Below are 18,533 nucleotides of genomic sequence, written 5' to 3' on the forward strand. Positions count from 1 at the left end.
GTCATGAGGGGAAAAAGGGTGAGTGGTGCACTGAGGAGTTTGTGGAGACGAAGAACCTTATCCATGAAAGCAAAGAGGGGAATGTATGAGAGTATAGTTATATCAACGTTCTTGTATGGGTGAGAGGCATGGGTTGTGAATGTTGCAACAAGGAGAAGGCTGGAGGCAGTGGAGATGTCATGTCTGAGGGCAATGTGTGGTGTGAATATAATGCAGAGAATCAGTAGTTTGGAGATTGAGGAGGGGTTGCTGAGATGGTTTGGACATCTAGAGAGGATTGAACGAAATAGAATGACTTCGAGAGTGTACAGATCTGTAGTGGAGGGAAGGCAGGCTAGGGGATGGCCTAGGAAAGGTTGGAGGGAGGGGGTAAAGGAGGTTTTGTGTGTGAGGGGCTTGGACTTCCAACAAGCATGCATGAGTGTGTTAGATAGGAGTGAATGGAGACAAATGGTTTTTAGTATTTGACGTACTGTTGGAGTGTGAGCAAGGTAACATTTATGAAGGGATTAAGAGAAACCGGCAGGCCAGACTTGATTCCTGGAGATGGGAAGTACAGTGTCTGTACTCTGAAGGACGGGTGTTAATGTTGCAGTTTTATAACTGTAGTCTGGCAAGACAGTGATGGAGTGAATGATGGTGAAAGTTTTTCTTTTTTGGGCCACCCTGCCATGGTGGGAAATGACATGGAGTGAATGATGGTGAAAGTTTTTCTTTTTTGGGCCACCCTGCCATGGTGGGAAATGACCAATGTGTTAATAAAAAGCAAAATAATTCATATTAAACTTACGATATTTTCAATTTACGGTATTTTCAATTTACAGTGTCTTCAACTTACAGTGTCTCCAGCTTTTGCGATATTTTCAATTTATGACTGGTTCGCAAGTCAAGGTTCACCTGTATGTTGAAAGTATTTATGTTCTCATTTCACACATTACACTGAATCTTGGACAACTTAGGTCCTAAATGAGAAAGTGGATAAAAGAGAATCGTACTTACTAAGCACAAGGAATGTGTGTTTGGACTTCATCAAGACGAGGATTCGTTTGAGCAGGTCTCGTTGGACTATGTAGTTTTTGATGTGGTATGTGTGGTGCTCCACACAGAAGGCTAGCAGTTCCAGAATGAGGGCCAGGAGCTGTGCCGAGGGGTAGTCCTCGCGACCCACCTCGTCGCCAACCGTGTTGGATAGTAGTGGTGCTGCAACAGAGTAGAAACAAGAAATAAAAAAAATATTTGCATTACAGGCAGGTCCCACTTTACAGCATTTTGCTAACACAGCAGTTTACAATTATAGCCATTTTTCATTTACATTAAGCCTCCAACTTACGAACACATTGGGGACCTTCTGTATAGCATATAATAATGATATCACACAATACAGAATTCTCAACGTGTTCATAAGTTGAGATCTTACTGGATTCAAACTCCCTACAAAAATACATATTCACCATTCGGTAAGCATAAACATATTTTTAGGCAAGTAGTGTATTGTATATACAGTGGACCCCCGGTTTACGATCAGCTCCCAATGTGACCAATTATGTAAGTGTATTTATGTAAGTGCATTTGTACGTGTATGTTTGGGGGTCTGAAATGGACTAATCTACTTCACAATATTCCTTATGGGAACAAATTCGGTCAGTACTGGCGCCTGAACATACTTCTGGAATGAAATAATATCATAAACCAGGGGTCCACTGTACATTCTTAAGCCTAGTTCTATTGCTTACTTACTCTATAATACTGCAAACATGTCAGCAGGCTTTTATATGCATTTAAAAGAGGAAAAAAAATGATTCACCTTATAGCAATTTTTGTTCCATGGAAGTAGCCCGGAACCTGACACAAAATTAGTGGTGTATTATGCATGCATCGCAAAACAAAAATATAACGCTTATTTTACAAGAAACTACATACAGTGGACCCCCGAGTTTCGGCAGCCTCAACTTTCGCAAAATTTGACCTTTGACAAGTTTTTTTTTTTTGAAAAATTTGGCCTCGAGTTTCGTGAAAAAACTCGTGTTTCGGCGACTGTCCGGTACCCATCCACCCGTCACTGCGCACACAAAGCCAGTCTCCCACGCAACTCACGCTCAGTGTGCCATTGTTTACCAACATGTGACCATCACCCCAATGGTTCATGCAATACATTTCATAATAATCCATTGTTTTTTGTGCTTGCAACTGCTAAATAGGTCATCATGGACCAAAGGAAAGCTAGTGCAAGCCCTTTGGTAAATAAAGTGAGTGACGGGGATGTGGAAGAGTTGGTGGAGGACCACAGGGAAGAGCTAACCACTGATGAACTGCAAGAGCTTCAACTGGAACAGCATCAGACCACAGCCGAGGAACTTACTTCAGAGGAGGAGGAAGGAGTGGATGAGGTGCCTTCTTCAGTGATTAAGGACATGTGTGGAATGAGTTGCTAAGTTTTGTTGAAAAGTATCACCCTGACCAAGCTGAAACAAGCCGTATCTGCAACATGTACAATGACAGTGTTGTGTCCCACTTCAGGGAAATCTTAAAGAAACGCCAGAAAAAGACCTCTCTGGATAGATATTTTGCGCGCCAGGGGTCCAGTGACTCTCAAGTTGTTCCCAGTGGCATTAAAAGAAGAAGGGAAGTAACCCCAGATAAGGACTTGCTACCTAAAGTCCTAATGGAAGGAGATTCTCCTTCCAAATAATAGTGTACACCTTCCTCCTATCCCCTCCTCCCGTCTTCCATCCACGCAGAAGTCTTCAGTAAAGGTAAGTGTAATGTTATTATTTATTTATTTTAAATGCATGTACTTGATTTCTGATTTTCATTATGTAAATCTTTATTTAATTTGAAAAAAAAAATTTATTTTAATATTTTTGGGTGTCTGGAATGGATTAATTTTATTTCCATTATTTCTTATGGGGAAAATGGTTTCGAGTTTCGTGAATTTCGACCTTCGGCGGGCTCTCTGGAACGGATTAATCACGAAACTCGAGGGTCCACTGTATTTATATTGATATTTCATATTTTTACATTTCTGAATGATTTTTTAGTACACCTACCATTCGACTTACGACCGAGTTCGGTTCCGAGAAACCAGTCGTAAGTCGAAATGGTCGTAAGTCGAACTTTACTACTGAATATCAACAAAACATTTTTGTAATGACTTTATTTTGTTTTATTTTGGTATTTCATGTTTTACTTTACTTTTTATTTGTTAGTACTGTGTTTTATACTGTAAGGTTTAGGATAAACACTGTGTACAACACAAATACTGGTTTATTTCCCAGAAATTTGGCATGAAAAACACGGTCGTAAGTTGAGTGGTCGTAAGTCGGATGGTAGGTGTATTTATAAAATACAGTAGAACCCCCACAGTATCCACCGATTCGGTATCCGCAGTTTCAGTTATCCACAGTTTGTCAGATAACCGAAGTCCTGAACAGGCACGTAAGTTCCCCCCCCGTCTTTCAATAACATGTTTATTTTTCCCCTATAATCTACCTTGTCCATAATTAGTATCACATTTGCTTTGTTTGGTAAAGTCTGGGATCTTTCCTTAATTCATGTTATAACTTAACAAGTCTGTGAGGACAAGTGTATTAAGAACATAAGAAATAAGGAACACTGTAACAGGCCTACTGACCCATGCGAAGCAGGTCCATGCCACCTCCCGGCCTACAACGAACACCTAGTCAGGTCACTTCCACGTAATGAAGGAGCACAGCACCAGACCTGGTAGCACAAGTTAGTCAGGTCCAACTCACACCCACTCATGTATTTATCCAACCTGTTTTTAAAACTACACAAGGTCTTAGCTTCTATGAGGGTACTCGGGAGTTTGTTTCACGCATCAACAACTCTAAAATAATCACACATAAAGTGGGAGTTGTCACAGCTGCTCTTTGCTGATGACACTGTGCTCTTGGGAGATTTTGAAGAGAAGTTGCACAGGTTGGTGGATGAATTAGGTAGGGTGTGCAAAAGAAGAAAATTGAAAGTGAATACAGGAAAGAGTAAGGTTATGAGGATAACAAAAAGATTAGGTGATGAAAGATTGGATATCAGATTGGAGAGAGAGAGTATGGAGGAGGTGAATGTATTCAGATATTTGGGAGTGGACGTGTCAGCGGATGGGTCTATGAAAGATGAGATGAATCATAGAATTGATGAGGGGAAAAGGGTGAGCGGTGCACTTAGGAGTCTGTGGAGACAAAGAACTTTGTCCTTGGAAGCAAAGAGGGAAATGTATGAGAGCATAGTTTTACCAACGCTCTTATATGGGTGTGAAGCATGGGTGATGAATGTGGCAGCAAGGAGAAGGCTGGAGGCAGTGGAGATGTCATGTCTGAGGGCAATGTGTGGTGTGAATATAATGCAGAGAATTCGTAGTTGGGAAGTTAGGAGGAGGTGCGGGATTGCCAAAACTGTTGTCCAGAGGGCTGAGGAAGGGTTGTTGAGGTAGTTCGGACATGTACAGAGAATGGAGAGAAACAGAATGACTTCAAGAGTGTATCAGTCTGTAGAGGAAGGAAGGCAGGGTAGGGGTCGGCCTAGGAAAGGTTGGAGGGAGGGGGTAAAGGAGGTTTTGTGTGCGAGGGGCTTGGACTTCCAGTGGGCATGCGTGAGCGTTTTGATAGGAGAGAATGGAGACAAATGGTTTTTAATACTTGACGTGCTGTTGGAGTGTGAGCAAAGTAACATTTATGAAGGGATTCAGGTAACCTGGCAGGCCGGACTTGAGTCCTGGAGATGGGAAGTACAGTGCCTGCACTCTGAAGGAGGGGTGTTAATGTTGCAGTTTAAAAACTGTAGTGTAAAGCACCCTTCTGGCAAGACAGTGATGGAGTGAATGTTTTTCTTTTTCGGGGCACCCTGCCTTGGTGGGAACCAACCAGTGTGCTAAAAAAAATAATAATAATAATATTAATAATAATAATCCACAACTCTATTACCAAACCAGTGCTTTCCTATGTCCTACTGTAGAGGTGTGAGCTGTGCTCACACCTCTACAACACAACTATCCTCAAAGATTTGTTAAGTTACACCATGAATTAAGTAAAGATCCTGGACTTCACCTTACAAAACAACGCAAATGTAATAGTAATTATGGACAAGGTAGATTATAGGTAGGCTGTGGCTCGTACGTTGGTTTGCGTGCAGCCAGCAGCAACAGCCTGGTTGATCAGGCTCTGATCCACCAGGCGGCCTGGTCACAGACTGGGCCACGGGGGCGTTGACCCCCGGAACTCTCTCCAGGTAAACTCCAGGTCTCCAGGTAATTAGAAGACGGGGGAATTTACATGCCCCACATACAGCATCTCCTCACTTAACGACAGAGTTCCGTTCCTAAGACCACGTTGGTAAACGAGTACGTCACTAAGTGAGGAGAGGCTGTATTGTACTTATACCTGCAGTGAAAGTTCCTTGTATTTGCCTGCCTCCAAAAAGGACCTTTAGTGTAGAGCAATACTCCAGACAAGAGAGAACAAGTGATTTGATATATGGTTTAGCACCACTCACTCTTTTTCCCTCATCAATTCTAAAAAAGACCCAGTGGGGCAATTGATATATCCTCATAACCTTACTCTTTCCTGTATTCACCTTTAATTTTCTTCTTTTGCACACCCTACCAAATTCATCCACCAATCTCTGCAACTTCTCTTCAGAAAAACATTTCTTCAATAGAGATTTCCATATGTTACGTGTCTCAATCATCAACAAGTGATCTGATGAGAATCATCACTGGCTTTGGTATCCCAAGTTTCAAATAAACTTTTACCAGGATCGCTGGTAGCTGGGAGTCCTGGTCTTGGAGAGAGCATCAAAGGTCATGTGAAACTCTAACAACCCAAAATCCTTGACTATTATAATGTTTTAGGATGCATTTTGAAGCACCAAGCAGTTGTGGTTTTCCATGGTGTTGTGAAGCTCCACGACCTTGTGGTTTTACTTGGGGTTTTGCATCATTATGGAATATTTGCTTGTAAGCTGACTTCATTTCTATTTTCTGTGGGGTCTCGCCACTTGGACCAGTCAACACATAGCCGTCCAGGAACAGGGCTTGTTTTTCATAATCCTTATTTTGAAAACAGGCAAACCCATATTCCCGGTGTCCCCTGATTCTTCGTGGCATTTTTTCAGCTGTTTTACAGTCCTGTCCCTGCATAATGATGGGACGTTGGCTATAAACACTCCATACCCTGTAGGGTTGGGGATGGTGATGGGGTTGGGGACGGTAATCAGGTTCGGGGACGGTGATGGGGTTGGGGAGGGTAATGATGTTGAGGTAACAGCATCATCAGTAGTAGCAGGTTCTAGCTCACCACTCATCAGTGTGTCACTGGTGCTGTTAAGTATTTGTGGCTGTTGAAGCCAGGTACGGAAGCATCGCAGAATGAATTCGAACACCAGTAGCACTGTCATAACAAACCACAGAAAAACCAGCATCAGCTGGGGGGGGTTGAGGAAGTATCCTGGCAGGACTCCTTAATCTCCTTGAGGACAATCTCCAGCTCCTCAACATCACTGCTGGCTTGGTACCATCTAAAGATGATTCCCAGAAGAGGCCAGGAGTTTGGTGCCCACCAAGGGCTCACCTGGCTTCCAGGGACCTCTAAGGGGCATAATTATCACAATTAACAATTATCCCCATCCAGAAAACTCTCGGGAAAGCTAATATATTTATATAATGTCTAGCCATAATAATGGTCAAAATAAAATGAGAAATATAGTGCCCCTAGAATGTTGCTATTTTGCTCTTGAGTATAATGGTGGTGATATATGTGACACTGGGAGACGTACAAGTCATAATGTTTATATAAATAGATGTACAAATAATAATAATAATAATAATAATAATAATAACAACTAAAAATTATAACAAAAAAATCACTAATTGTCCTCTTATAACTCTTACGAGTTTAATGCTCTAATTCAAAAAATAAAACTCCCTTTTCAACAATAAAAACACTTGACTGAAATGCATACAGTCTTAGGAATCAACCAGTTGTATGGGACTTGTGGCTTTCATGTTGATATTAAACTTGGTAGCTGGGAGGCCTGGTCTTGGAGGGAGCAGCAAGGGTGTTCTCACCATTGCTGCATTTTGTACCACCATGAACTGGTGCTTTTCCATGGTGTTGGGAAGTACCATGATCTAGTGGTTTTCCATGGTGTTGTGGAGTACCATGATCTAGTGGTTTTCCATGTTGTGAGGTACCATGAACTGGTGGTTGTCCATGGTGTCGTGAAGTACCATGAACTGGTGGTTGTCCATGGTGTCGTGAAGTACCATGAACTGGTGGTTGTCCATGGTGTTGTGAAGTACCATGAACTGGTGGTTGTCCATGGTGTTGTGAAGTACCATGAACTGGTGGTTGTCCATGGTGTTGTGAGGTACCATGAACTGGTGGTTGTCCATGGTGTTGTGAAGTACCATGAACTGGTGGTTGTCCATGGTGTTGCGAAGTACCATGAACTGGTGGTTGTCCATGGTGTCGTGAAGTACCATGAACTGGTGGTTGTCCATGGTGTTGTGAAGTACCATGAACTGGTGGTTGTCCATGGTGTTGTGAAGTACCATGAACTGGTGGTTTTCCATGGTGTTGGGAAGTACCATGAACTGGTGGTTTTCCATGGTGTTGGGAAGTACCATGATCTAGTGGTTTTCCATAGTGTTGTGGAGTACCATGAACTGGTGGTTTTCCATGGTGTTGTGGAGTACCATGAACTGGTGGTTTCCCATGGTGTTGTGGAGTACCATGAACTGGTGGTTTTCCATAGTGTTGTGGAGTACCATGAACTGGTGGTTTCCCATGGTGTTGTGGAGTACCATGAACTGGTGGTTTTCCATAGTGTTGTGGAGTACCATGAACTGGTGGTTTTCCATGGTGTTGGGAAGTACCATGAACTGGTGGTTTTCCATGGTGTTGGGAAGTACCATGAACTGGTGGTTTTCCATGGTGTTGGGAAGTACCATGAACTGGTGGTTTTCCATGGTGTTGTGGAGTACCATGAACTGGTGGTTTTCCATGGTGTTGTGGAGTACCATGAACTAGTGGTTTTCCATGGTGTTGTGAAGTACCATGAACTAGTGGTTTTATATGGGGCTTTGCATCATCGTGGATTATTTGCTTAAAGGCTGGCTTCACGTCTATTTTTTGTGGATTCTCGCCTTTTGGACCCGAGAGGACGTGGCCATTCAACATAAGCGCTTGTTTTTCATAATCCTTATTTTTAAATGTTGCAAAGCCATACCCCCGATGGCCTTTGTCTCCTCGTGGCATCGTTAATTAGATTAAACCGCCGCATTTTTGCAGAAGCCGTTTTACGGTCATGTACCTGCACAAGGTGGGTACATTGGCTACAAAAACTCCATACCCTGTAGGGTTGGGGATGGAGATGGGGTTGGGGAGGGAAATGGGGTTGGGGATGGAAATTGGGTTGGGGAGGGTAATGGGGTTGGGGAGGGTAATGGGGTTGGGGAGGTTAATAGGCTTAGGGAGGGTAATGGGGTTGGGGAGTGTAATGGGGTTGGGGAGGTTAATAGGGTTAGGGAGGGTAATGTGGTTGGGTAGGGGCTATGAGGTACCAGCATCATCAGCAGTAGCAGGTACCAACTCACCACTCACCACTGTGTTACTGCTGCTGGATACTATTAGTATCTTCTGAATAATCCTACGGAAGCATTGCAGAATGAAGTACAGTACCATTAGAGCTGTCACAATGACCCGCAGAAGAACCAGCATCTGCTGGGAGGATGAATTATCCTGGCAGGACTCCTTAATCTCCTTGAGGACAATCTCCAGCTCCTTAACATCGCTGCTGGCTTGGTACCATCTAAACATGATTCCCAGAAGAGGCCAGGAGTTTGGTGCCCACCAAGGGCTCACCTGACTTCCAGGGACCTCTAAGGGGGTATACCTATCACAATTAACAATTATCCCCATCCCAGGGATCCCACACATCCTCTCAGCTAATGATTCACAAGCCCAGGAGGCTTCCTGGACCTCCTGTTGGAGTTGAGTGCGGTCCAATTCCAGCTCCTGGACCCACTCATCAAAAAAGCACCACACACCAACAAAAATAAATAAAGTGGCTAATACCACGAGGTACATTTCTTTTGTATAAGAATCCATACTTAAGTCTTTAGAAGATATTATAACTCTTGGATCAGCTAATATTTATATAACTTCTAGCCAAAATAATGATAAAAATAAAATATATGAGAAATATAGTGCCCCTAGAATGTTGTTGTTCTGCCCTTGTGTATAGTCATGGTGATATATGTGATGAATAGTGATAGTGAAAGATATATAGTGATGGTGATATATATGTGATGAAGTGATAGTGAAAGATTATAGTGATGGTGATATATATGTGATGAATAGTGATAGTGAAAGATGTATAGTGGTGATATGTGATGAACAGTGATAGTGAAAGATAGTGATGGTGATATATATGTGATGAATAGTGATAGTGAAAGATATATAGTGATGGTGATATATATGTGAAGTGATAGTGAACAATATATAGTGAGGGTGATATATATGTGATGAATAGTGATAGTGAAAGATATATAGTGATGGTGATATACATGTGAAGTGATAGTGAAAGATTATAGTGATGGTGATATATATGTGATGAATAGTGATAGTGAAAGATATATAGTGATGGTGATATATATGTGATGAATAGTGATAGTGAAAGATATATAGTGATGGTGATATATACATGATGAATAGTGATAGTGAAAGATGTATAATGATGATATATGTGATGAATAGTGATAGTTAAAGATATATAGTGATGGTGACACAAGTTGTGAATAGTGATAGTGAAAGCTATATAATGATGATGTATGTGATGAATAGTGATAGTGAAAGATATATAGTGATGGTGATATATATGTGATGAAGTGATAGTGAAAGATTATAGTGATGGTGATATATATGTGATGAATAGTGATAGTGAAAGATGTATAGTGGTGATATGTGACGAACAGTGATAGTGAAAGATAGTGATGGTGATATATATGTGATGAAGTGATAGTGAAAGATTATAGTGATGGTGATATATGTGATGAAGTGATAGTGAAAGATATATAGTGATGGTGATATATGTGATAGATACTGATAGTGCATGCCAGCGGGCATGCGCGAGCGTTTTGATAGGAGTGAATGGAGACAAATGGTTTTTAACCCTTTGAGGGTTTTGGTCGTACTAGTACGTCTTACGCGTAGGGGTTTTTGACGTACTAGTACGCATAAATTCTAGCGGCCTCAAATCTAGTGGGAGAAAGCTGGTAGGCCTTCATATGAAAGAATGGGTCTATGTGGTCAGTGTGCACAGTCTAAAAAAAAATCCTGCAGCACACAGTGCATAATGAGAAAAAAAAAAAAACTGACTATTTTTTTGGAATAAATCAGCGACTTTGCAGTGTATTTTCGTATGGTATTTATTGTTGTATTCTAGTTTTCTTGGTCTCATTTTATAGAATGGAAGACATATTACAGAAATTGAGATGATTTTGACTGGTTTTACAAAGAAAGGTGCCTTGAAATTGAGCTCAAAGTAGCAGATTATTATTATTATTATAATCAAAAAGAAGCGCTAAGCCACAAGGGCTATACAGCGCTGCAGGGTAGGGAAGGAAGCAAGGGAATTGGATGGCAGAAGGGAGGGGGGATGATCAGCAGGTTACAGAAAACAGCGGGGCAGGGGATAGTACGGGGGTAGAGGGTAGCAAGAGATTCAAGTAGAAAGGGCTGAAAGTATCAGAATTTGTGAAGTAAGTCAGTCGTTGTCAAAAAGTCAATGAGAGAGTCCGGATGAAAGGTGGGTCCATCAGCGAGAAGGGAAGGTAAAGAGAGAGCAGCGGGGCGAAGACGACGACAGAGGTAAATTCTGCGTGCTCGTTGATAAAGTGGGCAGTCCAACAGAATGTGGCTGACTGATAATGGAGCTTGGCAATTCTCACAGAGAGGAGCAAGACGCCTCTCCATGAGATATCCATGAGTAAGACGAGTATGGCCAATGCGAAGACGGGAGAGAGTAGTCTCCCAACCTCGACACTGGTGATAAGAAGACGGCCAGTAACCTATACTCGGTTTAATAGACTGAAGTTTGTTGCCGAGCATAGTAGACCAACGTTGTTGCCAACGGGTGTGAAGGTGGGAAGATATTACAGCAAAATAGTCCGTACATGGAATACCTCTATAAGAAACTGGTAGGTCATGTACTGCTGACCGCGCAGCAGTGTCTGCCTGTTCATTGCCCTGTACGTCAACATGACCAGGGACCCAACAAAAAACAATATCTTTATGCTTAGTAAAGATGCGGCGTAGCCAAAGTTGGATACGGAGGACTAAGGGGTGAGGTGTATCAAATTTTTGTATAGCCTGTAAAGCACTAAGGGAGTCTGAGACAACCACAAATGATGACACAGGCATAGATGCAATACGGATAAGTGCTGTAAGGATGGCATATAATTCAGCAGTAAAAATACTAGCTGAAGATAGTAAATGCCCTTGTACGACGCTGTCCGGAAACACTGCTGCGAATCCTACGCCGTCAGAAGACTTAGAGCCATCTGTGTACACAGCAATGGCATGAGAATGAGAGTGAAAGTGGTCAAGAAAAAGAGAGCGGGAAGCGACCGTAGACAGTTGGGCTTTCGAGCAAGGGAGGGAGAAAGAACAGACTCGAACAGCTGGAACTTCCCAGGGGGGTAGGGAAAAGTGAGATGCTACATGTACATAGAAAGGTGGTAGTTGAAGAGAAGACAAGAGCGAATGAAGGCGAAGAGAGAAGGGACGGAGTAAGCAGGGGCGGCGAACAAATAAAGAATGTCTACTAATATCAGTGACCATTCTATAAATGGAAGGATTGCGGAGATCATGAGAGCGTACATAGTAGCGCAGGCAATGGGCATCACGGCGATCGGATAAGGATGGAACGTTCGCTTCTGCATAGAGGCTTTCGACAGGGGAAGAGCGAAAAGCACCAAGGCATAAACGTAATCCTTGGTGATGAATGGGGTTAAGGCTAGAGAGAGTAGCAGGAGATGCCGCTGAATAGATCTGGTCACCATAATCAAGTTTCGATAAAATAAGGGTGGAATGTAGGTGAAGGAGGGTTCGACGATCAGCTCCCCACTAAAGATGAGCAAGGGTTTTAAGAAGGTTCAGCCGGCTGTGACAAGTTGCCTTCAGAGAGGTAATGTGAGGTTTCCAGGATAACCTACGATCAAAGAGGAGGCCCAGAAACTTGACTGTATCACGTTCAGGGATACGTGAGCCATAGAGGTACAAAGGATGATCGGAGATGACAGAGCGTCTAGTGAAAGTGATTTGGTGGGTTTTAGTGCTGGAAAATTTAAACCCATGTGTGGTGGCCCAATTGGAAACACGGTCGACTGCATGCTGGAGAGAAACTGTAAGGAGGTGACAGTCAGCGCCTGCACAGGCAATAGCGAAGTCATCAACATAGAGTGATGACCAAATATTTGATGGAAGACTAGAGGCCAAATCATTAATAGCAAGGAGAAAAAGTGTTGTGCTCAGAACACATCCCTGGGGGACACCTTCAGCTTGGATAAAGTCCGGGGAGAGCACATTATTAACCCGAACACGGAAATGCCTGTCAGTTAAAAAGTTCTTAAGGAAGGATGGTAGATTGCCTCGAAGGCCTAAGGAGTGGGCTTGGGCTAAAATATTATACCTCCAAGTTGTGTCATATGCCTTCTCAAGGTCAAAAAATATGGCAATAACTGAGTGGTTATTCGCAAAGGCATTACGAACATACGTATCCAAGCGCAGTAAGGGGTCTATGGTAGAACGTCCCTTACGAAAGCCATATTGACGAGTGGAGAGACTGTTGTGTGTCTCTAAATACCACACTAAACGTCTATTTACTAGACGTTCCATTACTTTGCAAACTGCACTGGTAAGAGCAATGGGACGATAGTGGGAGGTTTCATGTCCCGTAGTGCCTGGTTTGCGGAAAGGGAGAACAATGGCGGATTTCCACAGCTGTGGAAGAACTCCTTGTGACCAAATAAGATTGTAAAGGCGTAATAGGACTGCAAGGGCTGACTGATGTAAATGTTGTAGCATACGAATATGAATGTCGTCGGGCCCAGCTGCCGATGATCGACAAGCTGAGAGTGTTGCCTCCAGTTCTTGAAGTGTAAAAGGCACATTATACTGTTCTTCTCTGAGAGAAGAAAAGTCCAAGGGTGCTAACTCTCTGGCAGACTTTGAGGAAAGAAATGAGGGGCATAGATGGAGTCCCTGAGAAATACGGACCAGATGATTGCCAATTTCATTGGCAACATCTAGTGGGTTTGCTATATCAACACCGGCAACCCGCAGAACAGGAGCCGGGTCAGGAGAATATTTACCACTCAGTTTTCGTACTTTTTTCCAGACTGCACTCATAGAGGAAGCAGAGGTGATGGTGGAGACATAATCTCGCCAGCAAGTGCGTTTAGCGTCACGGATGACACGGCGAGCGATCGCACGCTTCTGTTTAAAATCAAGGAGTCGCTCTGTGGTTCTATTGTACCGGTACCTGCCCCATGCAGCGCGTTTCAAACGTACTGCACGAGCACAAGCAGGAGACCACCAAGGCACGCATTTCTGAGAATGCCTGCCCGAAGTTTGGGGTATAGAATGAGAAGCTGCGGTGAAAACGGAGGACGAGAAGAGGTGTAAAAGCTCATCGATGGAGGACGAAGAAGGAACCTCTTTAAAAACAGTCAGGTGTGAGTAAAGGTTCCAATTTGCCCGATTAAATTGCCAGCGTGGGGTGCGAAGAGGTGGCGAATATGAAGGGGAAGTAAGAATGATTGGGAAATGATCACTGTCATGTAAGTCCGGGAGAACAGACCAAGTAAAGTCTAATGCGGTGGAGGAAGAGCAAACTGAGAGATCGATGCAAGAGAGAGTATGAGTCCGAGGATCAAAATGGGTGTGAGTACCTGTATTTAAAACATGGAGGGGGTGGGTGGCAAGAAAAGCCTCTAACTGAATTCCTCGGGAATCACAGTGAGACCCTCCCCAGAGGAAATGGTGGGCATTAAAATCACCAAGCAACAGAATCGGTGGCGGTAATGACGAAACAAGGAAGGCAAAATCCGGAATAGATAATGCCCGAGAAGGAGAGAGATATAAAGAACAGAGCGTATACCACCTATGTAAGTGGATACGGGCTGCTGTGTAATGCAGCGAAGTATGAACAAATAGCTGATGGTACGGAATATCAGTGCGGAGAAGAAGGGCACTTTCATTAAAGGTCCCATCAGGAAAAGGATCTGAAGAATACAATAAATTATAGCCTGAGATGTGAGAAATAACAGCAGAGTGTAATTTTGGTTCCTGTAAGCAAACACCAACAGGGGCAAACTGGGAGAGTAACATCTGAAGCTCACCCCGATTACCCCTGAGGCCGCGTATATTCCACTGTAAAAAGGCCATGATTGGCAATGATAAAGATACTTGAAATCCGCAGGTAAGGGTTCCTACGGACTAGAAGGGTTAGAAAAGTCCACATGCGGAGGCAGTGGAAAATGTTCAAGCAGCGAAGGAACGGTGCGCTGTGAAGAAAGGAGTTGCGCAGATGGAGCAGAGGAGAGAGAAAGAGCGGAAGGTGGATCAGTGTCCATTGATGGTTTGGTCTCTGCAATATATTCAGAGATTGCTTCAAGTGTTTCGGAATTCAGAGATGTCGTATGGGAGACAATATTGGGAATGGTAGGGGGAGGATGAGTAAAGATTGGAACTGTATTGGACTGTACCAAGGTAGGGGGGGGCGAAAGGGTGGAGGGAACTGGAGAAGCGTGGCAGGGGACAGAAGAGACAGGAACCTGGGAGGTGGCAGAAGAGGAAGAAACTTGGGAGGGAACAGGGGAGGAAGGTACATTACGAGGAGGAGGGTGAACCTCTGCACTTGTAACTGAGCCAGTGAGAGGGGAAGAACTAGGGACAGAGACAGGGAGGGTAAAATGAGGAGGTGGAAGATGGGTAGGAGGTGTTACCGGACCTTTTTTTGACTTTTGAGAAGTAGAGGGACGATTGGGAAGAGGTGTCGTACGAGGTCTCGTCGATACTGAGGCTTGTAAGAGAGAACTCGAAGAAGCGAGATTAGACTGAGGCGTTGAAGTAGGGACGTCTGAGCCGAGGACAGCAAAAGGATTAGATACAGGAGTGATTATGGGAGAGGTAACCACAGAGGTGGGTGTAGAAGATGGGATACCAGAAGTGGGGGGACGTTTTGAAACACGGGAATAAGAAACACGTGGGAGTCTCCCTTGGAGGCGGAGATGAGAAACTGCCATGGCATAAGGGAGACCTTCTGTCTCTTTGAGGTAACGGATTTCCCGCTCGTTTAAATAGACCTGACAACGGCGAGAGTACGAAGGGTGAGCCTCATGACAGTTAAGGCAAGAGGGAGATCGATTGCAAGACGTATTAGAATGGTCATCGGCACCACAGACTGGGCATTCGGCGATAGATCTGCAATATTTCGCTGGATGGCCAAATCGCCAGCAATTTCTACACTGTTGTGGTGTAGGGATCACCTTTCGAACTTGTAACCGATGTCCTGCTATATAAACTGAGGATGGGAGTTCTCGGCTGTCAAAAGTTAAACGAGCCACATTGCTAAGGTATCGTCTCCGCCCACGGGCAGGAAGAACGTAAGTGTCTACCTTGAGGATTGGGAGATCTTGGAGTTCCAGCTGTTCTAGAATGTCGGTGCCACATGTCTGGAAATTTTGTTGAACTATGGTATGGGGCAGAATAACGGTACCACTACAAGAATTGAGGGAATGATGTTTTTCAAGGGTGACAGGAACAGTATCTATATGGGAAAGACGAGAGAGCTCACGAGCCTGGGTAGCATTCTGTACGGTAATGATGCGCGTACCGCTCTTAAGAGCATGAAAAGAAATATCTTTACCAACATGGCGTAGGAGTGCCTTGCCAATACTATGGTCAGAAAGATAGGCAGTAGAGGAAGTTGGTCGTAAAGTGAAGAATTTAGTCCACTGTTCAGTCTGAAACTGAGCGTGGAAAGGTAGTGAAGGACGTGTCGATCGTTTCTGAGAAGAACGAGAAGGTGAAGGTGGAGAAGTATCATCAGCAGGTAATTGTCGTTGACGTTTAGGCGTGGGACCAGAGTTGGTCCGACGTGGAACGGGTCGGCGATTTGAAAATTGCCGCACCGTAGAGGGAGAGGCCGGAAGCATAGTCAGAGGAGAGCGAAGGTCTGATAAATCGAAGGAGTCAGTCGAGGCCTCAGTACCTGAAGCGGGTGAGGAAACAGCACCGGCAATAGGTACAGAGGCATGAGGAATGTCTGAAGAGTGGTCCAAAGACGAGGCGGGGTCAGAACGGGGTGCGGTATCAAGAAGGGGCCCGGGGGTACCAGGTTCATGGACTAGGGCTGCCATGGTTAGATTACTTCTTTCTTTTTGTTTTTAAGAAAAAAAAAAGAAAGAAAAGAAAATAAAAATAAAAAAAAAGAAAAAAAAAGGGGGGACCGGGGAGGGATAGTTCCTAGGAGGAATGAAAGGGCCAGAAATCTCCCTCCGCGCCCAAGAGGACTCGACACCGCTAGTAGTGCAGATGCAGCATGGAACCCGTGCCATACCCTACAGCACCGGCAATAGGTACAGAGGCATGAGGAATGTCGGAAGAGTGGTCCAAAGACGAGGCGGGGTCAGAACGGGGTGCGGTATCAAGAAGGGGCCCGGGGGTACCAGGTTCATGGACTAGGGCTGCCATGGTTAGATTACTTCTTTCTTTTTGTTTTTAAGAAAAAAAAAGAAAGAAGAAAAGAAAATAAAAATAAAAAAAAAGAAAAAAAAAGGGGGGGACCGGGGAGGGATAGTTCCTAGGAGGAATGAAAGGGCCAGAAATCTCCCTCCGCGCCCAAGAGGACTCGACACCGCTAGTAGCGCAGATGCAGCATGGAACCCGTGCCATACCCTACCCTTCATGCCAGTAAACCAGCAATCTGGGATAGCAACCTCACATCTGCCGAGCTACCTCGGTGGACAAAAGAGAGGGCGGCCGGATATCCGCCACAAAGCATACCTCCTTCAGCCACCACCCCCGGAATCCGAAAGGTGGCTTCCAGAGATACACCCGTCGCCCAAAAGACACCCAAAGCTACTCCGGGATACCGGAGAGGGATCGGGACATCCCTAGGCAATCCAGATTCCACGGCAAACTACGCCACCGCCAAGAAACCTCAACGGAATGGGATGGACCCCGGTGTCCTTTCCCCTACCTAGGAACTAGCGCGCCTGTGGGAGAAATCCCAAAGGACAAAAAGAGGAAGGGCAAAAGGGAGGAGTGGGGAGGAGGAGGAGGAAAGGAAAAAGGGGAGGATGGGGAGGATGGGATAGGGGAGGGGAGATTGGGGGGTAATTAGGTTCGGTCTGAGGAAGAAGACCGATAGGTCTAATTCCTCAGACCAAGAGCCTCTTCACCACGCCAAGGAGCCCCCCTTGAAGAGGTCAAAGTAGCAGAAATGTTCGATTTTTACCAAATTTCCAAAGTAAACAAATCGTGCCAAGCGTGCAATACACGTCAACTGGTGAGTCTAATATTCTTTCACAAGTGCACCAATAATATTTATACCATTTTTTACACTAATGCAGTAGTCTGCATAACAGTAAATCTTATATTTTTTGTGAGAATAAAAATTCAAAGTGGAAAGCAAAAGAATATAAGAGGGGCCTTGAGACATGACTAATGACTAGAGGAAATGTCATTTTAGTGCCAGGAATGTCTTTCTTGTTTATTCTGGACCCTATTCGGAAATTGGCATCTTTTGAAATTTGTGTGAAATTGGCAAAATTGCTAAATTCTGACCACTGTACTGGATAGTTGAATTTCATAAATGGGTGGTTTCTTGCACCCATTCGATAGAAAAAATGGAGTTCTAGCGAAATATTCATGTTTTTTGTCGACTAGTACAGTGAAATTGGCCGAAAATGGGGCTCAAAGTGGGCAAAATCGCCGATGCGTAAACATTGCCGAGACCGCTAACTTTGCGAGAGCATAATTCCATAAGTTTTCTATCAAATTTCAAACTTTTGGTGTCTTTATGATCGGGAAAAGATTCTCTATCTTTTCATAAGAGAAAATATTTTTTTTTTTAAATTTGGCCGACCCTGAGAACTAGTTTCGGAGAGGGCTTGTCGACCCTCAAAGGGTTAATACTTGACGTGCTGTTGGAGTGTGAGCAAAGTAACATTTATGAAGGGGTTCAGGGAAACCGGCAGGCCGGACTTGAGTCCTGGAGATGGGAAGTACAGTGCCTGCACTCTGAAGGAGGGGTGTTAATGTTGCAGTTTAAAAACTGTAGTGTAAAGCACCCTTCTGGCAAGACAGTGATGGAGTGAATGATGGTGAAAGTTTTTCTTTTTTGGGGCACCCTGCCTTGGTGGGAACCAACCAGTGTGCTAAAAAAAAAAAAATAATAATATTAATAATAATAATCCACAACTCTATTACCAAACCAGTGCTTTCCTA

The 18,533-nt window shown here is 44.0% G+C and overlaps 1 protein-coding gene across 1 annotated transcript in view; it reads right to left on the reverse strand.

The window, feature by feature from the left end:
* Positions 1–940: 940 nt before the first annotated feature.
* Positions 941–18,533, reverse strand: part of LOC138851558 (serine/threonine-protein phosphatase 4 regulatory subunit 3A-like) — a 75,781-nt gene continuing 58,188 nt past the window's right edge. Inside the window, exon 10 of the mRNA XM_070080798.1 lies at positions 941–1,200. Coding sequence (XP_069936899.1) covers positions 956–1,200 — 245 coding nt within the window. The 3' untranslated portion in view covers positions 941–955. The remainder of the gene's footprint in view (positions 1,201–18,533) is intronic.

This window comes from Cherax quadricarinatus, unplaced genomic scaffold (assembly GCF_038502225.1).
Source record: "Cherax quadricarinatus isolate ZL_2023a unplaced genomic scaffold, ASM3850222v1 Contig987, whole genome shotgun sequence".
Lineage (NCBI taxonomy): Eukaryota > Metazoa > Arthropoda > Malacostraca > Decapoda > Parastacidae > Cherax > Cherax quadricarinatus.